The sequence below is a fragment of the Eumetopias jubatus genome, unplaced genomic scaffold (assembly GCF_037043125.1).
Source record: "Eumetopias jubatus isolate StellerSeaLion01/CBP00866 unplaced genomic scaffold, mEumJub1_p1.0 scaffold_7, whole genome shotgun sequence".
NCBI lineage: Eukaryota > Metazoa > Chordata > Mammalia > Carnivora > Otariidae > Eumetopias > Eumetopias jubatus.
In genome coordinates this window covers 76,922,124-76,945,549 of record NW_028274813.1, presented here as the reverse complement: position 1 = coordinate 76,945,549, position 23,426 = coordinate 76,922,124, and the positions used below count along the sequence as shown (strand labels likewise).

The following is a 23,426-nucleotide window of genomic DNA, read 5'->3' as shown; positions in this document are numbered from 1 at the left end:
TACTGCCCATTTGCATGAATGAGGAAAGGGTGTCCCCTATAAATAGGCACAGCACCCTGGGGAGACAGCTTGACAAGCACATGACCCCTTCACGTGAATTTTTTTGAAGGTATCCTTTATAGAACACAGTTTGGTGAGTCAAGGGCAGTCAAGATACGGGTCCCATTATACCTAGAGATCTTAAACAGAGAATAACTCAGTCAGCCATTCGTGATAGTCCTGAGAAAGATTTGATCCATTTATATTGCTAGCTCTATATATCTAGTTGGCAATTTATGCCTTCTATTTGGTTTTGTTGTTGCTGCTGCTGTTGTTGCTGTTGTTTTGGTAAATTACCTGCAGTCTCTTATGCCACTTTTTTTTTTTTTTTTAAATGAAAGGAGACCAGTTGTCCTTTCCATGTTGATTCTGAAAAGCATGTCACCTATTATGTTGCAAATATATATATGTTGCTACTGGGAGCTTTTCCCAAAAGGCCTTTTAATTGATTATTTCAAGAGAGTATTAATAACACAAAACAAAAGATCTATAAAAAGGCTAGTGACAAAGATAGTTCCAGTTAGAATGAACATCAGATGAAAAAAACACATCAGTGAGAAAACCACAGGGTGTGTTTGGAAAACACTGGGTCTTGAGATGGATCACAGAGTATGTGTAGGGGGAAGGTCATAAAAGCATGGTTGTAAAAGACTGGAATTAAATTGGTTTGAGTTTAATTCACTTTTTGAAAATGGGGATCCATTTCTGTTTTTGCATAAAACAGTGATGCAATATGGCCAGAACTATAAAAACTGGTGGGGCCTCGGGTGTGGGATGGACTGGAGGGGGAGTGATGGACGAGAGGTGGGGAGACCGGCTGGGAAGCAACAGGAATACTCCAGGTGAGTTACCTTAAGGTCTGGATTAGTGGGGCATAGGGATGAAAAACAGGGAAGAAACACAAGAAACAATCTAGCTGAAGAACAGAGAGACGCCAAAGAAGAGGATGAGCTTCATGCCTGAATGACCAAAACGGTAATGTCCTCAGCAGAAACAGAAGTTTGAGGAGGGGGTGGGGGATGATTCATTGCAGATACACTGAGAAGGGTTAGATGAGAAGGGGAGGAGACAAGGTGGTAGACTTCATCAGTGCTTCGCTTGTCTTCTGGAGGGAATTATAGGCCTTTGGAGAACAAGGCCCTGGAACCTTTACTTTTCTTCCCGTGCTGCCTAGGAAAAACCCTGCTCGCATGGACAGCTACGCAGGAGTCCTGACAACAGTTTCCTGAGACTTTTCCCCTTCATATTGATTGCTAGATTTCCCAACACCTTACAACAGTACCTCTTTCTTTGCAAAGTTAGGACTCCTTGTTCTCAATTTAATGAGAAGGAATAAAACATAGAAATTTCTGCTCAGGTGGACTCCCACCGAAATTTTTATTTCTCATTGCAAATGTAACTGAAGCAGAGAGGATGGATTTCAAATTCCATTTCTTCGACTTGTTCACAGATGAGCACTACTGATAAGGTATTTGGGTATTACTGCCTCTTAATTTCCTAAATTTTGGTCTGCAGCCCAGAACTAATTTCAAATACAACCAATTACTGAATGGATATAGATTTCACAGAGACCCTCACGATCTGGTCAGAAGGCACCCAGACAACTGAGGGTCTCTCTAAAACTGCATTATATAGCAAATTAAGAGGCAGTAGATTGAGAGGCAATGAATAATGCTTCTCTTTACAAGAGTCAACTAAACTTTCTTGGCTTCAGCATTCCCATCTGTAAACCAAGGAGGCTGGAGAGCTCTCAAATTCTATGTTGGACTTGAAATCCATCCATCCATCCATCATCCAATTTCTGAATGCCAACAACGTGTAAGAGTTGAAACCCCATTAGTGTAGTTTTCCACATAATTCCATTTCTTACCTGATCATAGTAACGCAGGTAATATTTCACGACATAGTCCACCAGATTAATCCCATTATCCTAGGTTTAAAAGAGAAGCTTAAATGAAAATCATTCACATGAGACTGCCATATTATATAGTTGAGTACTGAAATCTCAGTTTGTGACCCTAATACTTTTCATTTGTGATACCTGGTCCTGATTCTGTTTGTGACTGGCAAGATTTTTTTCTCTCCTCTTTGTCCCATCATTTTTTTAAAAATGGCATCTATACAAAGAAATGATACTCCGCTATTCTTTGTGGGGGGAGAAAAGCCAAACAGATAATCCATGAGACCTCTGAGGTAATGGCTAAAACAAACAAACAAATACACACACTGTCTCATTATTTTCTGGCAGAAAGCCAAGACAGGAGGGAGTGGGGGAGTGCCAAAGGGAACCAGGGACTAGAACAGAAAACCATCCCTCCCTTCCCACCTTTCAAAAAAATGTGTGTTCTTAATGGCGTGAAAAACAATCAGGACAGCTTAAAAGGAACGCCATGCCACTTTATGACCCTAGGAGGCCAGGGGCAAGCAGGCCCTCCCACAAGGCAGCCTTTGTGTCTTGTTCACATGGGTCTAATTCTAATTTGCCTGTGTGTTTCCCCTCCCTTCGCTCCCCCTGCTCCCCGTGGGACGCCTAGATATGGGCTGGTTGTTTCCAAAGAGGGAGCTCTGCAGGGGTGTGGAGCCAAATGATAATCAGGCTCAGAGAGTTTGACAGTAGACCCCCAGCCCAATTGTTGTGGGCAAAAGAATAATTCAAATGCTCAGCTCAACTGGTGATTCAACATTGCTCCCTACTCATGAATGAGTAAATTACAAGTAGCCAACACTAAATTCAAACAGACGCCCAAGCCTTGTGCTCTGATACTGCGTGCTATTTTCTTCCCTCATTACAGTTCAACATCCAACTGTGTTCTTTTAGAGCAAACCAATATTGGGGATTTTGTCATCTCAGTAAGATCAAACATGAAAAACCTATCTTTATTCAAAAATCAAAAGAAAGCAAAGAAAAAATGTATTGTTAGAGGGAGAAAGGAGATGAATGGAGCAAGCAAGAATTTTTTAATTAAAGGTATAGAAGGAATACAATGGCAAATCATGGAAACTAGTTATGAAAAATAAATACCCGACTTTTGACGTCCTTGAGTTTGGGCAGAATTTCTAAGCTATATCCATCCGCTTGTCCCCGAGTCCTATTTCCTCCATTCATATAATTTCCAAAAGCAAGAATGAGAGCTAAAATATCCTTCACACTCTTCATGTGCAGCAAACCCTGTGACGGCAAACACCAATTATTACGGAGCTGAACTTCAAAGGCACCTATATTCATTCAACAACAAATATTTACTGAGTACCCATCAGGCTGTTTGGTGGCATGGTGCCAACTGGACTGGCAGCTGGTGAAATGGAAAATACACTTTATTAAGACATAAGAGTCTTAAAGAAATACATTAATCAGACATTTTCTATCCTTTCAATGAATTATGAACTGTGCATGTCTTAATATTGCGGATTAAATATTAGTATTTATATTTTTACTTCAGCCAGTTTTATTTTTTAAAATACTAACTTAAAAATATTTGTGAGTTGCAAAAAGAGTTGCTATAGTCAGACTTTACATTTGGTGACTTCTAAGCAGAAAGGTTTCGTTTAATATCATTTAAGGATCTGTTTTTGGACAATGTATCTATATAAACAATACAGTTAAATGTAGGATAGGTTTAAGAGCAAGTCTATTCTTCTTTATCCCTGGGTATACTCCTCAGAGGTGAACTACAATGATGTATTTCTTTTTTTTTAAAGATTTTATTTATTTATTTATTTGACAGAGAGAGACACAGCGAGAGAGCGAACACAAGCAGAGGAAGCAGGAGAGGGAGAAGCAGGAGAGGGAGAAGCAGGCTTCCCGCCGAGCAGGGAGCCCGATGTGGGGCTCGATCCCAGGACCCTGGGATCATGACCTGAGCTGAAGGCAGCCGCTTAATGACTGAGCCACCCAGGCGCCCCTACAATAATGTATTTCAAGGCCATAGGCTATGTTTATTAAGTATTAGCTGATATGTCTATTACCTTAAAAAATTTCAATCTGCTTAGGCTTTTCTTCACATCCTTATCCCATTTATTTTCCCTCTTATTCCCTCAAAGTGCAAATTTTTAAAATTGATACTTCCTCCCCTCCCCCCCTTCTCTAGGGTCTTAGTTGACTTCATTTTCTTTTATCTTAGGCTAAAGAAGGAAAGGCAAATGCAGCTCTAGGCCAACCTCTCTTTTTGCCCTTTAGGATGTTATTAGAGGGTGTATATGATACCTGGGAAGTATTTTTACTTTCTTTATTGAAATCTTTTGTATTTTGGAAGGTAAAGAGTCATGCCTTCAGGTAAGAACTAAATACTACAGTATGTGAGGAGAGGATTATCATGTTCTTAAGGACATGGGTCATTGTGAGAAAGAACAAGTATTAGAATTGGTGTAGTAAAGCCAACAAAAATGTATTTGCCCGCCACCCATTATCATAATCATTTATTTTACTTATCAAGTCTCCAGAATCCTTATTTCACTATGTAGACACATTTCAGATGATCAGGTGCATGGGTCTAACGCAAAATCTCTTGCAACCCAGTCAGTCGAGGAGCAGACAAACTACACTAGTTAGGTTGGTTTTAAGTGGCCAGTATGTACATTAGAAGGTATCTGGAATATCTAAGAAGACATCTATAGAAGTGTCATTTCTTCCTCTTTCTCCCCATCAGTCTGCATCTGACTCTCTCTCTCTCTCTCTCCCTCACTCATCTGCACGCGCACACATACTCACACTTAGGATAATCATCACAGCTATTCTTAAAAAAAACACACAATCTTAAGTTCAAAGGTTTTCTACAAAGGGACTCCAGTTGATTCTCCCACTCCCTACTTGCTCCTGTACCCTAAGGCAAAACTGGCCTCTTAAATTAGACAGCAAACATACCTTAGAAGCTCTTGTGACGATCTCTACCTTTCGGTGCAAGGAGGAGATACTCTCCGAAAAGACAGATCTGAAGATTATGCACTGGGCCCGTTCAGCAAAATTCGGGATCTGGGCTAACTCATGTAAAAATCTGCAGAAATGAATAATGAATCATCTAGCTTCATATACAATCACAAAGAAAAAAAAAAAAAAGACAGCTGAAAAAGATCCACCATGGCAGCATTCCTTACCTGGCAATATCAATTCAACAATTATAAAATGTTGGCACACTTAAGGAACTCCAAGGGTCTGTGTTCTATTATTGACAGCAAAGCCATTTTTATTTCTCTTATTATTTTCATGGGTTTCTATGATGGCATATAAATGTATGGTGTATAAGTCACTTTAGGAACAGAAAGTCAATGCAATTATACTGAACCACAACGAGTTATCTCCTGCTATGCAAATAGGAGATTAAACCCAATTTACTGGCAACTGAGCCTGAGCACATCACCTCACTGGGACAACACAACGGTCCTCTTTGCTGTCAGTGATAGCTAGGCACTACCTTTAGCGTATGAAAATAAATACATAATGAACTCCCTTTATCATGCAGCATTCTCTAAGGGTCTATTTCACACAGGCAAAGTTAAGTGAAGGCTGGAGGCAAATGTCTGCAGAGATATGACAAAATATTTCTTCCTGAAGGGAGACAACTACTATTTCTTGCTCCCTGAATTAGATAATAGTCTATAATAGAGATCCTCTTCTACAGATAGTTGTTTACTTTTCCACATCAGCTTACCTAGGAAGACAGAGTTCACAGCTCAGTGTGTGGAACAAAGCAGGCACTCATTAAGTGGACATCAATCTTAAAAACTATGGTAAAACACATTTTTAAAGCTAAAGGTGTAGGCTAACCTACACACAGAAGCTCACTGTCAGCAACTGGGCCCTGGTGCCCTTTGCAAAATTAAGTTGGAAGAGCTACATACTTTCCAGGCCAACCACCAGAAGAGGGGGCACAAACTAAAATGGGCAGAAAGAGTTGGGCATGAATTTAGAGAAGGAGAGAATCCACTAACAGCTATTAAATTCATTTTGGGGCTGAAATGATGATTACCTGATATTTCTGAAAGTCTCGGTCAGCACATAACATCATTACTTTGACATTTTGCAATCTCTCACCAAGAGTGCTTTTCCATAGGAGCAAAGCTGAACCCTTCTTTCCATACCCAAAGAAGTTTCCTTAGCTTATACTCCGTGCCTCTTTTACTTTGTTTTAAGGGAGACTTGGGTTTTAATAAGATTCTAATTACCAGCTTTAAAAAAAAAAAAAAGCTTATCCTACATCCAGGTCATAATCTTTTTTCTTTTCTTTCCTCTTCCTTTTTTTTTTTTTTTTAAAGTAAACTCTACGCCCGATGTGGGGCTTGAACTCAAGAACCTGAGATCAAGAGTCGCCTGCTGTACTGACTGAGCCAGCCAGGTGCCCCCTTCTTCTTCTTCTTTTTTTTTCCATGACACTGAGATGAAGGAAGGAATGCCCATAAAAGTAAACATACCTTTGTTTTGAAGTTCTGTAACTCTGATTATTATGAAAACCATGTGATGGGATATAAAAGTGGAAACCCACAGGAATTCTGAGTTAAGATGAGGTTGTGTCCTCAATCTAGGCTACAAAAAGCATGTGTTTGGCCTAATGAAACCCGCTAGAGCCTCCCCTCCCCTCACCACCATCCCAAGGCAGAATGCAAAGAGTTGAGGGCCATCCTTGGAGGGAGTGGCTCTCAGACAGCCCGGGCCCGAGTAGATGACACCTCTATGGGAAGTGGCATTCTCAATCTGGCACTGGGCTGCAAGAAAGCTGATGAGGTGAGGGATGGGACCACCCTCTCCATGCTATGATTTATAGGACTGGACATCACAGGGATCTTAGGAAATCGCAATGTTGAAACTATAAATGATTCATATTTTCCAGTATGTAAAACATGCTTATAGTCAACTAACTTGGAGCCGATGGCAAGCAAGTTGCCAGGAAATCGGACTCTGGCTAAAATCAAACAAATGCTGCACTATGCAGGAGGTCAAGGGCAAAGGTGAAATGCACTCAGGCTTGAAGCCCCAACCTCTGTGTACCTCACCCTCCAGCAACTGAGCCTGAGCACATCACCTCACTGGGACAACACGACGGTCCTCTTTGCTGTCAGTGATAGCTAGGCATCTTTGGGAAGCCATCGCCATGACGATTTTCAAACTTTGAAAATGCTCCCTTATCCAGGTCATCCCGTAGAGAAAGCAGGAATCATAAATTTATCTGTTAATTACCTGCCACCATTATTCTGTGTCCTGGCAATCAGTCTTCAAAAATAATGCTAGAAAGACATAAACCCAAAAGGAAAAGGGGAACACTTCCAGTAACAGAAACCCACTCTTCATTTCACGGGGTCAGCCACTCCCAGGGCATGGAGAAGGAGGTGGCAAATTATAGCCCACAGGCCAAATTCAGTTCCTCACTCATTTCTGGATGGCCCACCAACTAAGAATGGTTTTTGTATTTTTAAATGAGTGAAAAAGAATCAAAAGAAAGATAACATTTTATGACGTCTACACAAATAACATTCCAATTTCAGGGTCCCTAAATAAAATTCCACTGATACACAGTCATGTCCATTTGTTTACATGTTGTCTATGGTTTACGTACTTCCAACAAAGCCTAAAATACTCTATGATCTCTTACATGAAAGGTATGTGAGCTCTAGGCTGAGAGATCATTGCTCAGTGTAGCATAGCCAGCACAACCCAAATGCTTGATATGCCCTATTGTCCCTGTTAAGGACTGAATGTTTATGCTCCCCCAAAATTTGTATGTTGAAGTCCTAACCCTCAATGTGATGGTTTAAGGGGGCTGGGCCTTTGGGAGGGAATTAAGTCATGAGCCTTGAGCCCTTATGAGTGAAGTTAGTGCCCTTAGGAGAAGAGACATGAGAGCTTGCTTCCTTCTCTTTGCCTTCTGTCATGTGAGGATACCAAGAAAAGTTGGCAGTCTGCCTGGAAGAGGGTTCTCACCAAGACCAAACCATAATGGCACCCCAATCTCAGACTTCCAATCTCTAGAACTATGAGAGATAAATCTCTGTTGTTTCTAAGTCACCCTGCTTGGGGTACTTTGTTATAGCCACCAAGCTAACTAAGACAGTCTTCAAATACTCCCCATGGCCTTGTCGGTATCTAAATATCCCAGGATGAGTCACTTCATGTTCAGTTGTTAGCACCTTAGTGGGAATTAATTTATTATTAGGAAACATGACCTGGGAGTGGACCACAGGACTGGTCAGGGGCAGGAACTGGTAGGGAGGGTAGCTCAAACTGATGGGCCAGAAGGGCAGCAGAACCCCCTTTGCACTGATTCACAAGATTCCTAGCCTTCGTGAACTAACTTGGGGCAGGGTGGGGGTGGGGTAGAGAGTGGTTCCTGGCCTCTGTTCCATGTGAGAACAATTCATCTAACGTTCCCAAAATTATCACAAAGGCTTGCCAATAACTGAGTAAACCTAGAAATCCCCCACCCAGTCATTTTGTCCAGGCAATCCAAGGGGAGTGGGGCATTCTAGTGGACCCAAGGGCAAGCCATGAAAGTTTCAATACAAGCCACGGAAACTTAGATGTCTCTAGGGCTCACTTGTTGCCCTAAACCTGACTTCTTAGTTTCTGCTGTGTTTTCTATCCCCTGCCTCATCTCTAGACTGAGGGGAGTGGCCTGAATTGGACATGAATGAAGCATTCAAGGTGGTGACAGGCAAAGGATCCCTCTCTCCACTCTAGACCCATTCCACATCCTCAGTCCTGGGCCATGAAAATGTAGTTGGGGTCCAGGGGCTACAGAGTCCCATACACTTATCTGTGGTGTGCAGACCCCAAGAGCCCAGCCAAGGCAAGAGCCACTCTGTTCCTCATCAGAGGTCTAGGTTTTCAAAGGCCATGGCTCGACAGCCCAAACCGTAGAGCAAACAACTCTAGACGGAGAGAAAAATGAGCAGATGTGAAAAGGATGAAAAGGTCACCTGTCAATTGGGCAGAGCAGGTGGAGGGATTTGGGAGAAAGCCGGCAAGTTCAGGCTACGTTTACTGGATACATTTAGGAAAACCAATTTGAATTCTGTGAGTCTGCCATTGTCTTTTTAACTGCATCAGCAGAACCTTAAACAGAGCAATGCTTTCCTTCCTCAGTTACCCTTTTGGCTAGAATGTTTAGTCTAGGAGGAATTAACAAGCTGCTAGAACGAGAAAGGGGAATCATGAGGGGTGGGGAGAGAGGTTCAGACATATTAGATCCAGCAGCACAAATCCCCGGGCTGCCTTTCCTGGAAGCCAGGTCATTCAGCTGCGTGCAGGAGGTCACGGGGATGATGGTGCTATGACTTAGCTCACTGCACAGTTTAGGTGCGATTACTCAGAGCGGGGAGGCAGGGAGACAGAGATCGTGCTTGTTCTTTTGGCCTAACGGAGAAGTGTTCAAGCGTCCTTACTGCTCAGGTTTATCCAGCAACTTCAATTCTTCTTCTTTGGATGTCTCGTAATACTTCCTTATTTTAACCAGTTCATCCTCTTGTGCTCTCTGGGTTGAGACAGGAATCAAACAAAGCACACAAAAAATGAACAATGAAAATCTGTCTAAAGCAATGTGTCTCCAAGTGTGGTCTCTGCACCAGCAGCATTGGCATCACCCACCTGTTTCTAGTTAGAAATGCAAATGATTGGCTCTAACCTGGTCATAAGAAGCTGGGGCAGGGGGTGCGGGGCAACAAGCCCTCCAGGAGATTCTGACGCATGCTAACATTGGAGAACCACTGGCTAAAGCAAACGGTCATAACAAGAGACTGTAGGGGGATCCAGAAGTCAGGACGTTGGATTGCCACCTTTGAAGCCCCGTCTCTTCCCATGTAAGCAGGTTATCAATCCACTGTCCTTAGCATTTGTTTCCTGACCCTTAGAACAGCCCCTCTAGCTTATGTATGCTCCTGACTTTTTCATTTCTAGTCTCCACCTTTTCTTTTTCTGAATTTGGTAAACACTCATCTGCACTGCTTCTTTTGGCATTTAGTTACCTCATTTTCTCAATCTACCCAGCTAATGAGTACGGCCCCCGTGCACAGTCCTGAGCTCACGGGAACAACAAAAAGCACCTAGAAGGCACTCTGCCTTTTACAAAGTCCTTCAATATCAATTATTGTATCTTCGTATTTCAGATGATCCTACCAAGGCTCATACTGAATATTGGATAAAGGGCCTGACTCAGAATCTCTTTCTCTCATCACACCACGCTGCCTTCCAGGTACTCCACAAATGTACTGTTAGCTCCCAATGGCCTGGCATTTGTGCACCTTCCTGTCTATTAACAAAAGCTTTACTGATGGAACGTGAGAAGTTCCCACCCAGTTGTACTAAACAGCTCCTGATATATATAAAGAATGTGAAAATGTGTAGGGAAGTAGCAATCCCACGAGGTTGGATTATTGCACTCTGGAAATTTTCTATAAGGGACTTAAGGTCCCAGGAGATGTAGCATTGAAATGAATCATTTTTTTTTTTTTTTTTTAACTTGCTGACCGGAGAATACTATAGAGCTCCAGGCAGCTCCCAGGGAAATACTCCTACTTCAATAAAGAGAATCTGGTTCACTCTATTTTCAAATCCTAACAGTCAATGAATCAGAAATGTTAAAAACCATGGGAATTTTAACTCTCCTGTGTCATCCTCTCAAGAGAGCCTGCCAATTCTGCTGGTTATTCCACATATAGCCTAAATTTAAAGACCACATATGTGTACAGCGCTGTGTATTTTCAAAATATATTGCTACTGCTGCCTATATTGAATTCTGTTTAATACAAAAATCACATAGAGCCCTTTATAATCCCCATTGTACTGATGATCAAACAGACTTAAGGAATTTAACTGGTCCAAAGTTACTCAGCAGTCAACAGTAGAGTGGGACCTCAAATCTAAAATTATCTGACTCTAAAGCCAAAGCACACACCTACCATCTTATACTACTTCCCACATTCAATGTCATGAGCTCATCTGATTTGAAAGTAATCATCCGAGCTGGTATTAGTATTCCCATTCCCGAGGAAGCACTGGTGTACACCTACAGTAAGCTGGTAGTTTAGCTTCACTTACTCCGACAGTAAGCCGCAGGGCTGGGTTCCACGGCCTAGAAAGGGTCTCTACCTTGAACCACCCTCCCACGCAGGCGTGCAAAGAGACCACAGTGGGGTCAGAACTCAGTGCTTTTCTCACATTTGCTCTCATTTGAATGTATGTTTATAGAAAATATACCTTAATCTCTCCCATGCTATATCAAAATCCTCACGGCCAAAGAAGTGAATGGCTTAACAATTGGGGGAGGGGAGCAGAAGGAGTCACATATAACCATCTTTTAGACCTTAACATTTTTTTTATTAGTGAAGATATAAAAATCTGAAAACTCTGCCTCTGTATGTCTTTGATACTTACATTTTCATATAAGGCTGCCAGAGTCTCCAGATCAACCACAGAGTCATCCACATTGAAAATGGCTGCCAAGCACCCAAAAAGAGAGAGGGAAAAAAAAGATAAGAGGTTTAATTAGACTCCCCTACACTAATGAGCTAGCCACACTCCACGTCTAGCTTCCAGGCAATATAACACTGCACTTCTTTTACACAAGTTGTATCTTTCAGCCTGTTCTTGCTCCCTTTCCTTTTGCGCCAGGGGGGCTCCGATGAAAGAAACCAAAATGGTTCCTATCACTGGCCTGAGCCTTGGCCCTGCCTGGTTTAATTCCTCAAGTTCTGTGTCCTTTCTGCAGTTTAATTTCGGCTCCACAGGAGAAGGGTTTGTGCTTTAAAACTAAATCAGTCTGTAGGTTTGAAGCACAATTTTAAATCTTTCTTCCCGGCTGGTAATTGAAGAGATTTAGTACCTAATGTACCAGAACTGACTCTTGCCCATTACCAGGAAGAGAGAAAAAAAGACAATGTTGGCAAATTAAATGAATTCAGGCATGTGATTTTAGGCACCTTTCCATGGCCACTGCAAACATCTTGTTTGGATTAAAAAGACAAGAAAGAGCAATAATTGCATCAATGGCAAATTAAGATTATGGAAACCTCCCATGAGTTAGTCTTAAGGCAAGTTCTCATTCCCATGGTTTTATTAGGATTCTACTTGTTGTTCTGTATCTTTAAGTCATTTAGCTGTTCACTAATATGATTATGATTTCACCTGGGGAGATTCCTTCCCATATATACTGGGATACAAACATTGAGATTGTAAAGCCTTAATGGATTTGGCAATCAAAGTGTTTGAAATAGGCAGCTCCACATCTTTAAATAATTATTCAAAACTAATAAGGTTTGTTCTCTCAACCCCACCTCCCTTCTCTGACTTTACATTGTGAAATTAACCAGCACGCTAGTAAATTTTCTCCGTGGCAGGCTAATTAATTTTATTAAACCAACCAGTGATATTTAGAATGCCCTAAAATTTTGCTCGTCAACCATTATTCTGTTCATTGCCATTACACCATGGTTTTTGGAGAAGGTAGGGATCAAGGTAAAGGGCAGTTTCCTTTCAAATTGTTTTGCACCTTCTGTAGTCGAATCGTAAGGACCCCCTTATACAATTTTAACAAAGTTAATTAACTGAGCTAAGATCATGTAACTTCACAGAACACCGAGAAATGTACTTAAAATTCCTTCGCAGGCCACCTTCTCTAACTTAGGGTTACTCAGCAAGCTATTCTTAGATATAAGAGAGTGGGGGAAAGAAGAGGTTAACATGCTAGTGACAAAGTCAGCTCAGATTCCACTAAGACAAAGGGAAATCACATTTCTAAAAAGTCCAATCTGAAACCACAAAAGAAAAATGGAGCTCGAGGAAAGAATGAAAGAATTTACCCTCCGAGGATGGTTATTTTGTATGTGGAGACCATATGAATTCACAAATTTACTAGAAAGACCATGAATTTCTGTATGTCTGGTGCTTTAAAAAAAAATAGCCAGGAACAATGCCTCATTTATGTCAATTCCAATATTCTCCTACAAAAACTGGCCAACAGGAATGCAGTAAGAAAAGGTAAAGTTCTACAAACAGTTCCTCAGACAAGTTCTGTCCTAAATTAATCCTACGTTGTAGGTACTCTATCTGAACTGCAAGCTTAGATGTAACGGAGTTATCTTAACCAATGAGAAACAGAATGACCTGTGGGTTGTTTTTCTCATGAGTAAATGTTTGGTTTTTAAAAGTTAATCAGTCTGGGTCCCAGATACATGGTTTGACAGGTAGTATGGTCAGCCAATTCTTCTCCAGTGTGCTAGGCAGCAGCAAGGAAACATCTAGAGGATGGGACTGGAGAACAAATATGGGGCTCTGGAGACACTGATTCATTCATTCACCCAGCACTGAACTAAATATTTGTTGAATGTGTATTAAGTAGTAGAAACTGTTCTAAAATTTTGATTATATAAATCAAAAGTGTGTGAGAAGTCCAAAACACTTAATCTCATGAAATTTATACTCTAGCCAAGGAGACAGAAAATAAACAAGTAAATGATTTCAGATAATATACAGCGAAGAAAGTAAAGAAATGAGCAGCATTAGATAGGATGGGTGATGAAGGTTTCTTTGAGGAGGCAACATTTAAGCTAAGAGCTGAAGAGGTCAGTTCTGTAAATGTCTGGGAGAAGAACTTTCCAGGGAGAGGTAACTGAGCAAGGAAGTTTCTTTTTCTGGTGAAGGAATAAGCTTAAGGTATAGAAAAAGACCAAGACTGTCACAGAAGGATCAAAACTTACACACTATGTGATCCTGGCCGAGCCTCAGCACATCCATAAAAACATGGGTCTAATATCACGTGCTAAAAATATTAAATGAGGGAATATGTATGCTTGGCATAGCACCTAGACCATGGTATGAACTCAAAATGGTACCAATGAACGATGACTATTATGATTTCAAATATACACATGGTTAATGTGTTTTAATGCTTGTTAATGCCTTATCTCCTTTAACATCTGGAAAGAATTAGAGAAAGCAGGCTACAGAGTAGTTTGTGCTATAAATGAAACTTGCAGAATTCAGGAGTGTTTCAGATAGGAGTCGTTGCTATTAAACCCATTTGGTCCTTCACAAAACCCTGCTTGAAGCATAACCTCAGGAAGCATTATTAATAGTCAAGGTATATACACAAATAGTTGTAATTACAGAAAATAATGCCTCAAATGTCTTAAGAGAAATACAAGGTACCTTTGGGTCCATTCAGAAAGTCAACCTCATCTGCATCTCCAACTTCCATCTTTCCTACCAATCTACCATTCATAGTACCAACGTTATTTTTCTAAACCACGGGTCTCAACATTTTACTTTGATGTTTGCAATACCTCTTATGTCTTTCCTTTAAATAGCAGGTAAAGTCCAAATGCCTTGGCCTGATGTTTAAGCCCAGTCCTTTCTGGCCCCAAACTACACTTCCAATCTCATCTCCTACCCCCTGCACTTCTCCCAGATACCTTGTGCTCCAGCCTCTTGGGGCAACATAACCATGACTTCTTCCCTTCCTATGCCTCCTCACCCCCGAAAGGCCTCGGGGAGAGGTTTCCTGCCCTGGAAGGAACTCCTTGACCTTCAGATTCTTACATCCTCATTCTTTTCCTCTTCCGTGGCCCTGCATGTGTATTTTACACAAGGGAAGAGAGTCTAATAAAGGACCCGTACTACGGTGTGTAGCAGAACAGTTTCCCTCCTCTGTCGGACCGCAAAAATCCTGTAATCATGGATCATTTATATGCATCTTGATGACCCCAGCACCCGGCCATGGCACCTGGGGTGTGACAGCGATAAAAGTGTGTGGATGGGATAGAGGCCACAGGAATCCCCCCAAATGGAGTCCTCCTGTTGGGTATCAGGAAAAGTGTTTTGATAAAGAGAGCATGGGGTCTTGCTCTCTTTATCAAAAGAGAGCAGAAACTTTAAAGAAAGTTTCTTTAAAGAAACTTTAAAAAGGGATAGGATTTTGGCAGGTGAAAATGTCTTATGAGAGGTGTATCTGAATTAGGGTAATTTGCTCAGCCCCATTAGTCCCTGGTTAAAAAAAAAAAAAATCAAGGTTTAGTTGGTTGAGTTGTGTTATCACACCCTCATCCACACACTCAGTATAGATACACTGCTTGCCCTAAATAGTCCATAGTAAAAACTGATTAAGTTTCACAAGTAAATTTTCTCATTTTCAAAGAAAGAATGAGGAGAATAGCTTTCCCTTCATTCTTAACCTCCAGAAATGTTTTAAACAGCACTATCACCTTAGGTAGAAAGGTTACGAGTAAAAATTCACCAGTTATATTGCTTCAGGCAAACTTGTGAAATACCCATTTATTAATTACCATTAATTGCGCCAAATTTATTCCGAGCAAGGACAATCTGTAAATTTATAACAAATGCCAGTGAACACCAACAGGAAGGATGTGAGACGTTTCAAATGGAAGAAGCAGATGCAGACAGTCTCGTGGAAGGTGCAGGCAATGGCAGGTAGTTCACGTTTGGCTTGAGGAGAGCATTAATTCTACTTTGGAGCCAAAGACTGGTGAATTCTGAACGCCATGATGAGGAGCCTGTAACGCGCTCCCTATCCAGCAGGGAGGCACTGAGCAGCTAGGAGCAGCAGAGTGAACTGAACAAGAGTTATATTCCATAGGACATGTCGAAATTTGGAAAAACTGGTTTTAAGAACCTATTCTGGTGAGCGAATGGTAGCAAATACTGTGGATAGAAGGCACGGGACAGAGAAGCAGGACACGAGAGAGCTACAGAGTGGTATCACTAACTAGCTACGGGATTGAAGAAAGTGGAGTTAAAACCACCTCAGGGTTTGGGGCGCCTGGGTGGCTCAGTCAGTTAAGCATCTGCCTTCGGCTCAGGTCATGGTCCCAGGGTCTTGGGATCGAGCCCTGCATCGGGCTCCCTGCTCGGCAGAGAGCCTGCTTCTCTCTCTCCCTCTGCTGTTCCCCCTGCTTGTGCTTTCTCTGTCAAATAAATAAATAAAATCTTAAAAAAAAAAAAAACCCACAAAAAACCAGAGGCTTTGCATCTAGATTTGGAGGAAGAGCTTTGCGCCACCCCCAGAAATAGGCAGAGGGCCTTAAGAGCTGGATAGGCCTGTTGATCTTACACCAAGGACCTGGAGGGAGGAACAGGAGAGAGGAAAACTACTCGTGAAGGAAGAATTAGATAGACTAATTTAGGGTCAATGCCAAGTATTCCACTGAGGTTTTCCCTCTTCCATGTAAAGATCTTAAAAACACAAATAAAAAAGGAAAATAAAATTCAGAGGTAGAAGAAGCATTATGAAGAGATATCCTGGTTGAGCCCAGGAGCTTAAGGAAATTATTAGAATTCTCTTATTTCTCTTCTACAGAGTAGCCAAGGAAGGTTAGATTACCGGTCAAAGTTCTACAAAGTAAAATGGCAGAGTTACTAGGACTCCTAGGAGAGCTGTTTTGCGTGGACATAATTCTGCCTCCTATTCCCCAAGAACACTTTAGGTTCCTACACAGGGTTGGAATCAATACCTGATAATTCTGTTCCCCAAATACTGGTATGATGTATTAGAGAATCGATTCTTAAAGGCTCTTATCATCAAACTTAGAAGCCTTATGTGAACCCATTTAATTAGTTAACCATACAATAGAGAAAGAAACCAGTCATAGATTAAATTATTTTTGGAGTTGCCTGGGATTGGGTAGCTCCCTTCATTTTATACTTTAAAAAAACACTGTCTTTCTTGCTCTGTGTCACACACACACACACACACACACACACACACACACACACACCCCACACAACTTTTATCTTATAAGCTGGATAAGCAAATACCAGCCTACACAATTCTACAGCATGCCTCGAAGCCCTGATACAGTAGTTCCAAGCCATGCTAGCTTTTGTTCCCATCTGTCTAGGACTCATTATACCAACACTCCTGCAGATGGTGTCAGAAAGGTGAAGTGTCAAATCCACAAAGGGGAGACCCCAACAACTCACTGCTACTGCAATATCAATCATTGCTGGTGGTTTTTACTTTTATCTCCCTCTCTCCTTAGTTATCCCCACTCACACTGTCAGTTCGGTTAGAATATTTCACCTACACCTCACAATATGTCGAAAGGAAATAGACACACGCTGTGAAAAGCTGGTAATTTTATTGGGTTCCTTTACCTTTAAAAATCTGTTACTTGGTCAAGTCTGGTTTCTGGGCCCCCCTTTTTTTTTTTGCAGGGAAATTGAGGCAAACATTTTTATGTGGTCCTCTGGTGCCTGCTCTGTACTCCAAGAATTACATACACAAGGATCATTAGAGTAGAGTTTTGCCCATTAAGATATAATAACCGTCAGCAGGGACAAAAAGCAGATCAGTATCACAGATTGAAACTACCAGGCGCACATAAAAACTACGTGCCTGCTTCAGGCACATGCACGGGGTCAGGGTCTCACACGATAGGTAAATTCCCTCTCCGGGTCGGAGGCAGCTTTTCACAGGACCAGGGTAAGGAGAGAGAACATGCCAGAATTCTCTCAGCCCTCCAGCCATTTTTAACCCTGAACGCTTTTCTATCCCTGAGTGCGCCACTTCCAAATAAACCAAAAATGACTGTGCTTGCTGTCCAATGGGCTTCTAATTGGTAAGAAACAAGCAATTACTTAAAGGAGCTGATCTTTTCGACCAAAGGAGGACCTTTGGGCAAGAAGGAAAGGCACACTCCTTGGTCTGTTAGATGAGCCAAAGTCAATCTGGCTGTCCAAGGTGTGACCTCTCTACAGCCCAGTTTACGCCTCCTTGCATTTCCTTCAATAAGTAGTTGGCATGAACATCTTGCACAAAGTGGGTGTTTAATAATTGTTTGCAAATGGACTAGATTTATTCTCAGCCCGTGAAAGCAAAGATTAATAGGATTATTTGACTCTATTAGTAGAGATTATTTTCTTAACAATGTTAACTTCCAAATGGCCAATGTGAAACTTGGCTGTTTTGCCCAAATGACTGATATTCTTAGGGCTTGCTAAATGATTCAACTTGTAAGGGAAAGAGAATGAAATGGGGACCGTATCAAAGAAGGCTTTGGGTTTTTAAAACTCTCAGGTAACCTACCCCTCAACACTCCCACAGAGCAACTACCTTGACCTCTACCAAGGAAAAGGCAAGGATGTGGGGTCAAGGAACGAGGCAGTGGTAGAATCTGAGAGCTGAGGAAAGGTACAACAGGAACATTTCCCCACAGGCTTACCTCATAACAACAAGGCTGTCACGGAGAGGGATGACCAAATTCATGATAAAACTGGGCACAAGGTGGAAAGAAGGGGGCCTGGCAGGGAGAAGGGTGGAGGGGGGAGAACTTGCCTCCACTGAGTGCTCTGGAACTAGGTCTCTTCGCCATTGTCAATGGGCCTTCCGTTTCCCTACTAGCCACTACGCCCTGCCTCTAGCACCAGGCACACCTGTGCGGATAGAGGTTCACACAAAGCCTAGCTCTCTACACCTATCCACATGAAATGCTAAGGACACCAATTATTAAAGCAGCTTAAAATAATCTCTGTCTACTACACCAGACGGTGGGTATAGTAGGCAGACGTTACTGGGGATGAATACTTAATAAATTAATTTCTGCATTTATTGGGGGCTTCCTGTGTTGTTCTAAGTATTTTACATTTAATTGTAGGAGATGGGTGCTATTGCTGTCCCTAGTTTTACAGATGATGAAACTAATGCATGAAGTCACACAGCCTGATTTCCCAAGCTCAGCTCCATAATTAAATTTACTGGACTATGATTGCACTTATATTTTTTTAAGATTTATTTATTTATTGGAGAGAGAGGGGGGAGAAAGCGCACATGCATGTGAGTGGGGGGAGGGGCAGAGGGAGAGAATCTCAAGCAGACTCCCTGTTGAGTGTGGAGCCCAATGCCCAGGGCTGGATCCCAGGACCCACGAGATCATGACCTGAGCAGAAACCAAGAGTTGGGCGCTCAATCGACTGAGCCACCCAGGCGCCCCTGATTGCACTTCTTTTATCCTTTGTAAGTGTTGGGCTATAAATAATCACTCCACCTAAAATCCTCACCCTCTTAAAAAAACAAACAAAAAAATCAGTGAACCAGCTACCCACAATAGCCTATATTGACACTTGTCTCTAAATGGCATTGCATGCTTTTTACATTCATCAGCAGCCTCCTACCGGGAACTATATATAGCCCATGCTACAAAAATTTCATTTGTATATTACAGACATCCATAACCTCACCATTATTTATCACTTAAACTTAATTCATTTCTAATATGCTATCTCAATATGCATAATAAAACAATCCTCCCAACTTTAATCTTTGTCAGCTATTTGCAGTTATTCAAAATAATCAGTATTGCAGTTAAAATCATAGCAAAAAGAATTTCTAAAAAATAGAAATGTGGAAACTGAAAAGGCATTGTCTTAAAAGAAAATGTAAATATAGGTTATCTGGGTGGCTCAGTCAGTTGGGCATCTGCCTTCTGTTCAGGTCATGACCCTGGGGGTCCTGGGATCGAGCCCCTCATCGGGCTCCCAGCTCAGCGGGGAGTCTGCTTCTCCCTCCCCTTCTGTCTGATGCTCCCCCCCCCTTGTGCTCTCTCTCTGCCAAATAAATAAAATCTCAAAAAAAAGAAAATGTAAATATAAAAAGAAAATAAACTCTAGAGTAATATAAAGTCTAATTTTCTTGAAAAGATATGAATAAGTGCAATTTTATACTGCATGCCAGAGCAGACTAAAAAGGGAAGCAAAGGCATGGAGCATGAAGAAACACAAACAAAAGTTGCCTCCAGACCCATAAAGAACAAGAACTATCAAGGGACCGTATGTACAGTCTTCCCTACATTGCCAAATGCCTGCTAGTGTGGCATGTTAGTTGGTACAGACCTTAATTCGGGCTTTGATGGAAATGGGAGGCAGGTGTAGATGACCCAGTGAGCAGGAACTGGCTGGAAGGTGGAAGAAACAACAGTCCCAAAAGGGATACTTATCTAATCTGTTCCAAACACTCACAGTCGCTCAATCTTATAAAGCAAAACTCCCAATTCTCACCCAAGTGCGGGCATTACTATGCATGCCTCAAGGTGCCCACAGTGCCATTTTACAGGTGCAATTAAAATTGTCCATGGTTCAAACCTCAAAGAAGGGCACAGGCAGAGAATTCCCAAAACCTCGCCTCCGTCATCCCCTCTATTCTCTGTAGGGCAGTGGAATGAGAAACAGTTTGGGTTAAGCTGCTTCTGTTCTTCTATTAGTTCTGGTTCTTTTAAGCCAAAATTACATTCCAGGCAGATTGGATGGTCTCAGCAGTTGCCTGAAGGTAAAGTACAAAGAATTGCCACCCTGTGCTTTCTGGACTCAGCTCGGTGAGTGAAGGAATGTACCGTGGCTCAGAAAGAGGTGGGTGGGAACCCTGCCGCTCGGGTGTTTTAGACTCAGGAGGAGGAAGGAAAAGGTAAAAAGGGAAGGGAAGGATCGGAGCTATTGTTTTGATTCATCGGGCCATCCTTTTTAAAAATTGAGCTCTCTCAGTATTTAATAAATTGATTGACCCTGGCACCTTCATTCAGTAGGTCCGAAGGTAAGGAGCACATGTCCTCTTTGTAAATTCCTTACATGGCATCCTCACTTGCTCTTTTGCTTTCAACATCCTCCGATTTTGGGGGGCCCAAATAAATGAAGTTTTCTGATTCTAAAATCTGGTTTTAACTAAACTAAACTTGACAAAATAAACAAGTTGGCTTCCAAAGATTCCTGCAGGGAAACCCCAGAAGACAACCCATCTACAATAAGAAAATGGCAGAGCAGACACTTTCACTGCCAGTTCAAGTTCTCCCTCAGCTGTGGAAGGAGTTAAAGAGCAAGGATAGTTGAATCGGATTTGCCAAGACACTGATCTCCATAAATTATAAGAGAATTTATCAAGGGGCTATTTGAAATGTGGATTTAGATACACTATTGTTAATAGTGATTTGCACCCTATTGATATATTGAGCTGTGAGACATTAGCCAATGAGAACCCAAAGCCATCAAAATTAAAATTAGCAAGACATTTAGAAATAATATTAGTCTCACTTGAGTTCATATTTTGGCATGTGTTTTATAATGTGAATATTAGTTCTGTCACACGTTTACATGATATACATGTTTCAGAGAACACAGTTTGAGAAGCAGGTCCCGAATCTTTTTACTGGTAGGGGTGCACCATAAAAATTTCAGAGACCACATGCCTTCAGTATAGAGTCTTCCAGGCTAGACTTAGAACGTTCCTCAGGAAAATCCTAGACGATTCATGGTGCATTTCAGAGGCCTGGTAAAATTCATTCTGTTTTAGCCACCTGGCATTAGCCTTGACAGCGATGTCTAGAAATAATTAGGTAAAAGGGAGCAAAGTCGAGGGAACATTCTGATCTTCCCAGCACATAACTAACTAGCATGCTCTCACATTTTGATCTGAGATTCCTAAACAGAAAGATAGTCTTTGATGCAACCGAACTCCCAAACTGAGATTCTGGGCTGGTAGGAACTAAGCTGAAAAATGTTTTATTTTGATGTTAGATTAAATATTATAAATACAAATTGTGAGTGTACGGGAAATTCCAAATGAATGCCAGGAGGTTTCTGGCACCTCGTCTGTTGCAAGGCATACGGAGGTTTATGTCAAGAACAGTCAACAGCAATTTTCCATCTCCCCTGGGAAAAGAATGAGAGGAAATCACTAACGTGGAATGAAAACACTAATTTGCAATCATGTAGGCAGTCTCTGTGTCCAAGGATGCCAAAATGCTTTTAAATACAAGTCATCAAGTTTAGCAGATGGAAAGCCAGCAAGAAGTAAATCACTTATTCAGAGTCTCTCCTGGACCAAATACAAGTGCTGTGGGGATTATGGTCAGTCTCCTGAAACCATTCTTCCCCCACAACCAAGGTCCTGCCGTGAGTCATGCAGTGCTTTAAACTTCGGTCCATTTAGGGACTTGGCTTTCTTCTACAAGATATCCAGCATCATCTTGGGTAGAGAGAAACAGATACCTTTGTGGCGATGTTCTGTCTCCAACAGAGCCCTACCTACTTCACATCAGGCTAGACTTTTCAGATGCTCATTGAACACGTTAGCTTCAATATCTCCAGTTGTTTCAGATTCAAATCATCTAAAACAGAATTGATCTTCCTGCTTTTACCTGTGCTTTTTCTCCTACCTTTCTGTTTATGTTTTGGTACCATTCATTATTGCATTCTTGTTGAAGCCAGAAATCCAAGGTGCATAAAGACTTCTTCTCCATCACTGCTTGCCTTTGATGTGGCTAAATGGAGGAATTCTCTCTCCAAATAGCCCTTGTATATGGTCTCCCCTATATTTCTATAGACACAGCCTTAGTTCTGGCCTTCACCATTTATTATCTCAATCATCACAATCCCTTTCTAACAGATTTATCCACCTTTGGTATGATTTCTGTTTCTCCATTCAACAGACCCTTGAAGATCATCACCCAGGTGCCAGGCACATTGCAAGGTACTAGTGACACAGCACTGAGCAATCTCCCTCTTGGAACTTATACTCTGGTGATGGGTGTAAATGGAAACATAAGCAGAGGAACAAATGAAGTATTAAGTGTTGGGTAGAATAGAAGAGAATTGACTTAGGGTAGCTTACATTCAGGAGGGTCTCTGAGGTGTCCTCTGTGCCAAAACCTAGCAAAGAAAAGGAGCTCACTCTAGTGGGGTAGAAAAGCATTTCAAACAGAGGGAATGTGAAATGCTGCTCACAAAGTGCTACACTTTCATAGACACAGGAAAAGAAAAGAACTTGGCCTTTTTAAGGAGTCAAGGAGGACTGCTGTGGTTAGCGTTCAGGGAGACAGGAAGCAAGCACGACCAAGTGAAGTCGAAGGTACCGGCTGGCACCAGAGGACGCAAGGTCTTGGAGGCCTGTCTTCCACAGCCTGAGAGGTATTCTGTACTCGGACTTGGATCACAGCATTGACACTCTTAAATCGTGTCTCCCAGTTACTGATAATGTCCAAAGTTTGTATGATGTTCAGGGCCCTTCCTGGTCTGGATGCCACTTGCCTTCTAGCCCCAGGCCCTGAAACAGCCCGCAGTCATGTGTCATCTATACATCCTAGCAGAGCTCCTCTTCACATGCCTTCTGTCTTGCACGTGATGACCACTGTTTCATCTTCTAAGACTCATCTTAAGTTTCACAGGAGGAGTCAAGATACGCCTCTCTGTTATTTCAAGGGCAACTCTACTGTCGCCTTGGAGGCTGTTTTTGTATGTTTCTCCCACCATCCTGCGCACTCCTGAGAATGTGAGAGTCTGGATCTTACATGTTGGGGTGGTCATGGTGCCTGATACAGAACTGGCATTCAATCCATGTTTCCTGAGGGAGGGAAGGCAGGAAGGCAGGAGGAAAGGAAGAAAGTTTTGCCCAAATGCACTGGAGTGGGAC

At 41.9% G+C, this 23,426-nt stretch overlaps 1 protein-coding gene across 1 annotated transcript in view; it reads right to left on the bottom strand.

Moving 5' to 3' along the window:
- Positions 1 to 23,426, bottom strand: part of LOC114221356 (formin-1-like) — a 290,129-nt gene that overhangs the window by 133,012 nt on the left and 133,691 nt on the right. Inside the window, exons 7-11 of the mRNA XM_028119472.2 lie at positions 11,396 to 11,457; positions 9,409 to 9,497; positions 4,901 to 5,030; positions 3,062 to 3,208; positions 1,910 to 1,969 (exon numbers count right to left, since the gene is read on the bottom strand). Of these exons, the coding sequence (XP_027975273.1) occupies positions 1,910 to 1,969; positions 3,062 to 3,208; positions 4,901 to 5,030; positions 9,409 to 9,497; positions 11,396 to 11,457 (488 nt within the window). The remainder of the gene's footprint in view (positions 1 to 1,909; positions 1,970 to 3,061; positions 3,209 to 4,900; positions 5,031 to 9,408; positions 9,498 to 11,395; positions 11,458 to 23,426) is intronic.